This window comes from Solea solea, chromosome 4, assembly GCF_958295425.1.
Source record: "Solea solea chromosome 4, fSolSol10.1, whole genome shotgun sequence".
Lineage (NCBI taxonomy): Eukaryota > Metazoa > Chordata > Actinopteri > Pleuronectiformes > Soleidae > Solea > Solea solea.
In genome coordinates, this window is record NC_081137.1 from 7,593,399 (window position 1) to 7,604,123 (window position 10,725).

A 10,725-nucleotide genomic window follows, 5' to 3' on the forward strand; every position below is an offset into this window, starting at 1 on the left:
GCAGTGGAAAAGCGGCATAAATTGACTCTGAAGTCCACCAATGTTTCGCCAAGCAAATCTCGAGTCCTCAAATCTGCGACTTAAGCCCCTCCCACCTGTGATCATCACTGACTTAAACTGATGCTGGACTGAATGAGCAGTCAGTCAAAGAGCAGCTTCCCCTGTGACAACTTAACTGCAGCAGGAGTTACATAGTGTTGCTTTAAAAAGGCTGCATGGTAGTTGATTGAGCTTTACACAGAAATTCAATAAATATTTATTTACCATTTAATACACACAGAAGCAGGGAAATGTCCACAGATGAATATGATTTATTTCACCATGGTTGAACTGCTCCTATGACACATAATTGGAATCATATGAAGGGCAAAGCCATGAAATAGGAAAAGGGAATTCAATGAAAGACTAGAATATTTCCACTGTAAGTTTGTAGGACATACAACTTGTGCGCCTCCAATATAATAAGACAGGAAGTCTATGTGTTTGAGGATATATAGTATATGGACTTTAAACTGCTTGACTCAATTGAAGTGATCAGAGTTATAGCTTCACTGGAGGATAACACACTTAAACTAGCAGATATGAGGCAATAGGTCAAAGATCAGCTAAATGTTATCCAGCTGATTTCTGATATTTTTCCCCCTGGAAATGGGACATTTTAATAAATATCATAAAGGAATTCATATTCACATCAAAAGTGCCAGACCAAAACAGGGCTCTGCAGCAGACCGTGTAAATGTTCTGTGTGGCTTCCTCCCACAGCTCAAAGAAATGGCAGATTGTTGTTGTAGACTCTAACCTGAGTGTGTATGTTGACCTAATGATGGACTTCCGGTTAAGAGGTGGATAATGAAAAGTAAAAGTAAATCATTTAAAGTCGGAGCAAAGAACAACATACTTTAAGCGGTTTAAGTACACTTAAACTTAATTTAATTTTTGATACTATTGTAAAATGAGTTCACACACATCAGCTCCACATGACTCCCTCTCTCTCTGACTGTCAGCATAGCACTGTTTAGATCTCGCGTCGCCCACACTGCACACAGGAAGTGATTTATTTCATGTCCCGACAGAAAGAGGCTACAGCAACATTGCGCTAGTGACGCGAGACAGCTGCAAAAAAAAAGGTCGGGATATGACTGAAGGTCTGAGAGTATTACCTAGCAGAATAACTAAAATCTCTAAAAAGTTACACACTGCAGCTTTAAATTGGCCGGCTCTCACAGCTGAACCCTCTCAGCTCCCGCAAAGCTGATCACTGCATCACTGCAGCTGCTCACAACCATAACTGTATGCTTGTCCACGCTATTTATCAGACAGATCTACTCACAGACACAGGTGGAGGTTCAGCACCGTTTAGTTTTGTGTTTTGTGTGTCCGCTTGTTCCACTGTTTTCCTGTAGACCACCTCGTACTTTGTCTTCATGTCTCTCAGCAGCGATAGAACCTCCTTATGTTCTCTTGCATCAGCACCCGAGCCATCCATGGCACTGCCTGAGCCGACAAAAAGAGGGTACAAAGAAAGGTGATGCCATGTCAAACAGGGAGTTTATTAGAAATATTAGATTGTTGTGCTTACTCAAGGTGACTTCTCTCCTTGCTGTGCTTTCTTTGATGTGGTTGAGAAGTTCTTCGACCCGCTCAGCTGGCTGCTTCGTTGGTCTCAAAGGCGGCAGCGCCTTAATCTGTGCACAGAAATGCAGTATTTTCAATCATAATGGTCACATGTCCTTATCATTCGGCAGTTTTGTTCTAATTAAGATTTGCAAATCAGATTTATGCAGCCACATAACAAACCCTTTTCTCCTTTTCTCTGTATGGCATCTGGATGTTATCAAATGTAGGTTTTGAGTCTCTGTAAACATTAAGATTCTTCAGTGTGTGTTCCAGCATCCGAACAGCTGTTTGAATTCCTGCTGGGAGAGAGAAAGAGAGAGAGAGAGAGAGGGAAAGTATGAATACTCTCCTTCACTGTGGGGTCATTGTAAAGCCAAAAGTTTTCAGGGCCCGGGGAAAATGTACAGAAATAAACAGCTGCAGGTGACGCCACAGTTCTCACCGACAGGCTCCACAACATCGGGATTCAGTTTTGTATCCGTCAGCATTTGGTGACAGTTGAATTTCTCAGGAGCCGCATCTTCCTCAATCTCTGCGGACTCAGAGAGAGCGTCGGCCTGAGCGTGAAACGTCAGTCAGTGAAAACAGACAAAGTATTTCTGAAGCTTAAACCTACAACGTGTACAATTCCTATTTCTTGTACCTGAGTAACAAAGAAGTGCTGTGTGTTTTCTTGGAAAGTGTCATCTCTGCATCTCTTTCCCTCACATTCCTCCTTCAACAATGGCTTCTTTGACACCTTTGGAATTCTGTCTTCCACCTGCACCAAAAATGTCCAATAATAATAATAACAGTAACAATTATTCATTTTAACTTTAACACTTAATGTTATGATCATATGGGATTAACTATGTAGAACACACCCAACCTTCCATTTTGGATCAGTGGACACCGTCAGTGGAGGTTTCCCGACGTCTTTTGTCTTTTTGCGCTTTATTGTTATCCCCAGTCTCTCGTGAAGACAATAGGTGAGCAGTGGAGGCTCTCCTGTGCTCAGAAAAAGACACGACTATGATTCCAGAAATTCCTGAATGACGAGAAAGTTACGTTGACAGGAGAGGATTACCACTTCTCCGTGTGGTCAGAGGGTTGGAGTGGACGTCCATCTCACGAAGCATGGGGAAAAGGGCAGCGGCCATCAGCGCTTCTTCCTCTGCGATCTGATGGCAAAAACGTGGACGGTTACACATCAGGGAGTTTTCCCAGAAAAGGAATTATTCACGTAAAATAAAATCATACTTTGTTGTCAGATAAATTGAGAGACTGAAGCTTTGGGAGAGGCAAACATGATCCTGTGCTGTGGTTCTTCAGGTTTTCCTGTAGAAGAATCCAGGCTGACCAGCCACGCACACGTCTCTCTAGTTTGAAGGGATAAAAATAGCAAATCTCATTTTTTTTGGAACTTTAAAATGCAGGTGCGTGGTTCAATTATTTAAAAAAAAAATCACTGGATGTGGATTGTTAATGTTTACCAGGTGTCTCCATCTCTGCTTGCTGCTCAGTAGATTTTGTTGGTTGCAAATATGGTATTTCAGAAATGCGGTTCCCTTGTAGGTTCAAATAATTCAGCCTGTAATTGACATTCAAAATTCAAAATGATTAGGCTTTCAAACATGTTGGCGTGTTTTAAACTCCAGGGATTTAAAAATTGCATCACCAGCCAGTTTGGATATTTGCCAAACATGCATCTCCTATACTGCATCTATAGGAATGTGTTTTATTTGCACACACACACCCATTGTATTATAGGAATCAACAATTGCAAAGTTGTGCACAATTTAACATTTATGTCTAATATTACTTTCTAATAAATAAATGAGTGACCCTTTAGTAGTGTTTGCTTCTGCAGATAATAGACCTAGATTCTGCACATTTATTTGGGGACCCTGAAGTAATCTCCCGGAGGCATCTTTTGAGAAAGAGCTTTTTAAGTAATGCTTAAAATAGTCCTTTTTTCCACAGAGCATATTGTGACAGGTGTTATTGATCACATGAACAGAGGCTCTTTCATGTACTGTACGTCAGGACAATGTGACAGTGGAAAGTGAAGCGAAATAGAACACAGCCATCATTCACGTGATGATTTTCCTCCTGTAACACGTGTCAAAATGTCTTCCTGTATGAAAAGAATCCACCACGTCGTGACCTGCGAAGGTTCCTGAGACTGTTGAAGACTCCAGACGACAGTTTGTTGTCGTCAAGCATCAGAACTTCAAGAGCTCTGAATGGTGAGATGTCTTCTTTAACCGACCTGTTAATAAAAAAACAAACATACAGCACTGAGAGTGGCTTCACTTTTAATACCTGACTGTAGAGCAGGTGAATTTAATATCCGTACATTGACTTCAGCAGAGGAAGCAGTGTGAATGTGGAGCATGTGAGCACCCCCTTTTGGTCAATTTGAAAACCCGTTTCCTATGATTCAGCAAGCTTTTTTCAATAACTTGACAATAATTGTAGTCAGTGCACTGATCAGGTTTGGAATAATTAGCAAAAATAGAACAATTATTTGCATAATAATACAAATTTAGAATAATTACTGAATAAAAGCTGTTTGTTCTTGCCAAGAAATCATGTCACAGGCAAAGTAATACATAAAAATGTGTGGTATATCAATAACAAGGTGAAGAATTATCACATTAGATACATGTAAATATTGAATACTATACTCTAATACAATAATGAGAATGTAAAGTGTTATTCATTCATCAGAAGTTGGAGTCACCGTCCAATTAAAAACAAAAAAATCTACATCAGCAGAATAAAAGAACATTATAACGTGTACCAAACAAACAAACACATTGAATACAGATGAATTCTCAGACTGCAGTGTTGTACTCACAGCTGCGTGTGGTCACTGTTGGAAGAGGCCAGATTAGGAGGAAGACAAAGAAGTCGATTTCCTGTCAGGTGAAGGACTTTCAGACGAGGAAGCCAACTAATGGAAACAATGTCATCAGCTGACAAACTATTGTAGGACAAATCCAGAACCTGAGGATTTGAATAAACCAAGAAGCAAAGGCAGGTTATCAATCATCAAAAAGTGGATTCATCTGGATTGAAACAGTTAATAAAAATAGCTCATTTATGTGCTGAAATAACAAGCTGTCCACTTATAGATGAGTCTTTTTATTATTACTAACACAACTCCTAAGTAACTATTTAATATCTATCTTACCTCAAGATGAGGGAAGTCAGAGGCGTCAAAAGTCATGTTGCAAATCCTGTTTACGGACAAGTTCAGTTCTCTCAAAGACACAAAACTGCTGAAAGATCCTGCAGAGAAACAAAGACCGTTTCAGGATTTCTTTGTTTTTTTTTATTATTCTGGGTTCAGAGTAATAAAGTCACCTAAAGTCATGAGGTTAATGGAGGCATCGATGAACGCTACGTTACCAAACACCATGAGGTCTTCAGGTTTGACCTGAGCACAAAAATCGTTGTCAGTCAGTTCATTTATGCACAGAATACTGAACAGATTTGACTTCAGGGTCTTACAGAATTCAGCTCCTGCTCGCTGATGTTCACAGAGCAAAGCTCAGATGGTTTATCAACACAATGTAACCGCAGCTAAAGAGGGAAACATACACGTTTCACTGAATCACAACAATCACAATCTAATGAACTCTCACGTGATTATATACACAGTTCAGCAGCTTACCAACAGGGCTCCATCTAACGTGTTACCATGAGGAGCGTTAGCTGTCCTGTTCTTCTCTGGTTCTTTAGGATGCTCTTTGACTCTTCTGTACCTCTGCTCCTCTGTCTTTCTGTGTGACACGAGCCAGTGTCCATCACCTGAGAGGGGAAAAAAACATTATAAATGATGTTCAATCATTTTTTTGTATCACGTTGTCCCATTGTTAAAACCCCATTTTAACATATGAAAGACATCTAGATATCTTCAGACATATTTAGATATCTAAATAGTGTTGAGCTTAAGTTATTTGGTTTTATTTTGTAGGCAAATCCAATTCAGCTTAGGGTCCAATAAAGGCTTGGGCTGGCCCTGGACTGATGAAACAAGTTTTAAAAAATAAAATAAATAGTAATTACTTGATTAATGTCTCAAATAACAGATTATGAAAAATACTGCAAATTGATTCCACGTGATAAACAAATAAAATGTATCTCTGACAAACGTGCTCACAGCGGGCCAGTCAATCAGAAAATGAATTTATGAATTACAATAACACACACACACACATATACATATATATATATATATATATATATATATATATATATATATATATGTTATTTTGCGTTGTTTTACATGTTTGTTTGTTCTAATTTGCTGATTAAACCCACCGTCTTTCCTTCGGCAGAGTAATGTTCTGGCGGGGAAACATTTGGTGGGACACCTCTGCCCGTCATCAAACCTACACGACGCGGCAGCCATCTTGTTCGCTCGTGTAAAATCCACTTATCTCGGGAGAAACAAACTCTTTATGCAAACGTTAATTACGCTGTTTGCGCACTGAGGTGGCACCACTACCTGCTGCAGCTCCACTGTGGTGCTGAGTATCCTAGCAACAGCGCTCGAAGACTGTAGTTGACCCTCCGCTCCAAAAGGGGGCAGTACAACACGACGGAGCTAAACTGCTTGAAGATACAAAGCCATGATAAGATTATACACTGCCAATCTCGCTGAAAACATTTACAAACACTAAACAGCCACAGTTGGATTTAGGCTGCAGTTTTAAAATATGTAATTCAACGTGTATAATTACTCATCGAGTACAAATCACGTCCGACTCGTATGCGTTTAAAACGTTTAGCTAGTTAGCTGATGGACAGAAATGCGTGCGTGCAGGTTGAGCAGCGGACTGCAGCGGAAGTCGAGGCAAATACTAATCTCACTGTGGCTGGTAGTAACTTTTCTGTGACGTAGTCATTATTATAATTACATTTTTTTAAGCATTACAACGGCTAAAATACATATAATGTGGGGGTTTTTGTCCACCGCTTACGAACACAATCGAGCTTTGACAATTTAATCTGGAACAGTCCTCGTCAAAGCGAACCATGATGCGCAAGTGGGTGTCGCTCTCGCTTCAGCAACGCTTTCGCTTCTGATGAACTCGCAGCGCCAGTGTCGTGAACGTCTACGGTCTGTGGTTTGGTGTGAAATCGGACGTTATAATGTCGTTCACGCAAACATCGAGGGTGACTTATGGCAAGAGTAACAAGTGAAGGTAAGAGCTTTGTTGTGCACGCACAGTATAAACGCTGGACGGTGTCTGGTGCATTCATGCATACAGCCAGTAGGAGCTGCACATAGGAAACTCTGATTATCTGTCTATGCTGTTGAAGTATCTGTCCTAGAAGAACACGATAACACAGCGAATTTTTATTGTGTATATCCTGTTGTATGAGGCTGGCAAGACGTGCATTACGCAATCGGGAATCCATTATTCTGACAGCACCGAAAGAGTTGATTCGGAGGCCATCACATACACTTGCATCGAATTGATTAGAATCCAAATAAAACATAAACACTCTTAGATCTGTTGAGAGGGAGAGCCCAACAAACATGGCACCATTGTCAAACGTGTTACCCTGCATTGGGAATGTATGTTCAAAAGTTAAAAGAGCATGAGAACGTCAGCAGAGACGGCAGCTTCCGGAACTGGAGCGAGCAATGACCTATTGTGATCAGAGGGTTGGCTTTATACATGTTACTGTGACCAAAACAGGGCAGATAACATGTATGAAAGTGATGACGTCAGAGGCTTGTGGTTATAAGAAACCATGAGCAAACTGCAGTGCTTGTAAAGTTCACCATCATATCACCACATGTTGTTATTTAAAGAAGGAACGACACTGTAGAGATTGACATAATAATAATAATAATCAAACTCTGGCCAAATCACACACCTGGATCATTTTCTTCTCACAGGAACTCACGTCCATCATGGGAAACTCACCGTCGAAGAGTGGCAGTATGGAGGAACTTGCCAAAACAACTCTGTTCGAACAGGAGCTCACTGGGACCACGTACAGGATTCCTGCTCTCATCTATCTGAGGCACTGTCACACCTTTCTCGCCTTCGCTGAGAAAAGGACCTCACCCAGGGATCATGATGCCAAAGTCTTTGTTATGAGAAGAGGGACACTGAAAGAAGATGGATCTGTGCAGGTTGTTATTTGCACCTTTTGTTTTAACCCTGAACCATGCGCATTCTCGCTGCTTGTCTTTTTAATTGTCTTCTTTGTTGTTTGTCTTCTAGTGGTCGCCCAGTGAGGACGTGTCGTCGGCATGCCTGCCCGACCACCGCACCATGAATCCTTGTCCCGTGTATGAGAAAAACAGCAAAACGTTGTTCTTGTTTTTCATCTGCGTGTGGGGAAGAACCACAGAGATGATGCAGCGCCTCACAGGTAAGAACAAGACGCGTCTCTGCTGCGTCAGCAGCACGGACGACGGGCAGACTTGGAGTCAAGCGAAAGACTTAACAGAGAGCGTGATCGGTGGAACCATACACAAGTGGGCCACGTTCGCCGTGGGCCCCGGCCACGGTGTCCAGCTGGAGAACGGCAGGTTGATCATCCCAGCGTACGCCTACTACATCCCCTACAGATGCTGTTCCTTTCCCATTCCTTACACGGTCTACCCATATGCACTGTCTATTTATAGTGAGAACTTTGGACAGACATGGCACCTAGGTAAGATGCTGAAAAAGAAGTCGTGTGAATGTGAAATGGCAGAGATCATTGACCATGAGGGCAGAAGTCATCTTTATTGTAACGCACGCAACTCTGGCCACAGACGCGAGGCCCTGAGTGAGAACAGCGGCGTGGATTTCGACAAGCCCCACGTGCCTCTAGAGCTCACCGAACCCTGTTCAGGCTGCCAGGGCAGCGTCATTGGCTTTCCTGCTCCTGAATTTGTCCCCAACGATGACACCGAAAGCAAAGCCTGTGGCACGTCTCTCTTGTCCCCAGACACACAAACCTGGCTCCTCTTCATGCACCCGACCAGCAAGTGCAGTCGGACGCGCATGGGTGTGTACTTGAACCGGTCGCCCCTGCACTCGTCAGGTTGGGACAGACCCAGGATTATCAACGGCGGGCCGAGCGGCTACTCCGACCTCGCGTACAACGCCGACAAGGACCAGTTTTCGTGCCTGATGGAGTGTGGGAAGGAGAGTGAACTTGAGCAGATCGCCTTCATGTCGTTTACCCTCAACGATGTCATGCAGATGGGTGGTAAGAAAGAGAACAAGCTGCGTTGAATTGTGGTTGTTTTATCTGTGTATTAACAGAGCTCTCCCTCATGCAACCTTAAAAAAAAAAACTCCCCCTACTAAATATGCCGTGCAGTAACATTTGTCTGTCTTTACTGTTGTTCTACATTCTGGAGATGATAATGCATGAGTCTTGTTGTCTCCCTGTTGACATGAAAATGAACCTAAAATCCTGATCGTATTAATATGCAAGCAGCTACACAAGGACGGAAGCTGTTTTTAAAACAGGGCGGGTGGAGGGTTTTAAGCATGCTGTGCTGGGCTGTCATTTTGAAAACAAGCGATGTGTGTAGCATGTTTGTCGAGCACTTCATTCCTATTTCTGCATCTTATTTAACTGTCGGTGTTGCTGAGCAGTGACGAGGGTTCGCCTACCTCCTCCTTATTTTCCACATGGAGATCGTCACAGGCCTTGTAGAGTAGAGTGAGATCTTTCTCCATGCTCAGTCTCTCCTTTACATCCAGTAGACTCTGATTCACATATGCCTTCAACTTAAAGCCATGCCACAGCCTTTTCTACAGCGGGACAGGAACATTTACTTTTACTTGCCACATCCAGTCGATGAAGGATGAGAGAAACTTGTATGTGCCAGATCTGAGTTTGGAGAAAATGTCAAGAGCGTTCTTTTTTTTTATATTTCACTTTTTTAAATTTATTTTCCAATAGCAATATTTCACTTTGTTAATTGTTTATTTCTGCTTCTCCAGCATTTTTTTTTTTAAATGTATTATTCATAAGGTGCAGGTGTAGTTGGCTGGCTGTTGGATGATCATGTGCTAGTCATGAAGCCACTCGGACTTTGCACACACAAAAACCTCACACTGAGCAAATGTAACATCCCTCCTTGCCCAATACTGTGAGGTAACTCTGCTCTAGTTCCATTGTGTTTTTGTTGGTCGTTGTGTAAAGTGACAAAATCTGCATGAAACATGTATTTTAGTAGAAAATAAAACTAACCTGTGACCATCTGACGCATCGGTGTGGACTATTTAATTCCTTCAGCAGGCAAACGAGGCAAAGGGCTGCGGCAGAGCGTACCGTGTTTATTGAGCTTTTTCTCATGACCTTGACCACTTCCTTTGGTCTTCATCAGAAGAGTTAGGTGAAGACAGCAAGGGAGGACCCCACCCCCTGCTGTCTGACATCCTGTTAAGGACAGCATCCCAGGTGTTGTGAGTTTCCCTTTCTCAGTGGTTGGATATGGCTGATTTCACATGCTCTAATCTCTTAAATCACCTTTGCTCCCTGTTCTGGTGCCTCAGCAGGTTGTGTTGACCATGTCTACATGCTTAAATGCTGGGCTGCTGCCGTATGTCATTGACCAATTACATAATGAGGGACAGGATTAATTGAATATAAACGCAAGTGTCTGTGTTTGTGGTAACAGAATATAAAAAAAACCTTATTCCAGAGAAAATGCCAAAAAATGGAAAAGCATATTTTTTTAACCATCTCTTTCCCCTGTGTCTTGTGTCCTTGGGAAAACAGCTCCCGTCCTAATCACGAACACACGTAAGAGCAACTGGGCGAGCTATGAAGGACACTTGTGATTCTCCGATGAACTGCAGTCACTCGTTGCTGTTGCTTTCCAACACCTTGTCCAACCCGCTTCTTTACAGGAACGATGAGTCATGCAGTGAAACCTGTTTTTCCCTCTCGACTGTGTTGGCGGTGTTCATTGAAGGGTGGCTGTGGCTGGAACACACACACACACACACATATGTTTAATCTCTCACTCTGATCACATTGTGGACGCCATAAACAGCGAGATTACGAGCATAAGGCGTCGCAGATGTTTTCAGTCAGTGGTTATAAGCAGCAGCTCAGACGGTGACTGGACACTGGAGTGTGATGCTC

At 42.3% G+C, this 10,725-nt stretch overlaps 2 protein-coding genes across 6 annotated transcripts; one reads left to right on the forward strand and one right to left on the reverse strand.

Moving 5' to 3' along the window:
- Positions 1-295: 295 nt before the first annotated feature.
- On the reverse strand, positions 296-10,539 carry xrra1 (X-ray radiation resistance associated 1). Of its 5 annotated transcripts, XM_058627949.1 has the most exons (17): positions 6,116-6,205; positions 5,929-6,042; positions 5,279-5,415; positions 5,116-5,187; positions 4,969-5,041; positions 4,796-4,893; positions 4,460-4,608; positions 3,764-3,868; positions 3,090-3,187; positions 2,857-2,975; positions 2,684-2,777; positions 2,486-2,604; positions 2,261-2,377; positions 2,060-2,174; positions 1,798-1,916; positions 1,580-1,685; positions 296-1,494 (listed from the first exon to the last, which is right to left on the reverse strand). In XM_058627949.1, the coding sequence occupies exons 2-17, from the start codon at positions 6,017-6,019 to the stop codon at positions 1,313-1,315; spliced, it is 1,794 nt and encodes a 597-aa protein (XP_058483932.1). In that variant the 5' UTR covers positions 6,020-6,042; positions 6,116-6,205; the 3' UTR covers positions 296-1,312. The 5 variants fall into 5 exon arrangements, with proteins under 5 accessions (XP_058483932.1, XP_058483935.1, XP_058483937.1 ...); XM_058627952.1 differs by lacking the exons at positions 5,929-6,042; positions 6,116-6,205 and adding an exon at positions 9,826-10,539; XM_058627954.1 differs by lacking the exon at positions 5,929-6,042 and having other exon boundaries at positions 6,116-6,183.
- LOC131458731 (sialidase-3-like) lies at positions 6,289-9,839 on the forward strand. Its single transcript, XM_058627959.1, has 3 exons — positions 6,289-6,815; positions 7,520-7,759; positions 7,851-9,839. Exons 2-3 carry the CDS (start codon positions 7,535-7,537, stop codon positions 8,853-8,855), a joined length of 1,230 nt encoding a protein of 409 aa, XP_058483942.1. The 5' UTR covers positions 6,289-6,815; positions 7,520-7,534; the 3' UTR covers positions 8,856-9,839.
- Positions 10,540-10,725: the final 186 nt, after the last annotated feature.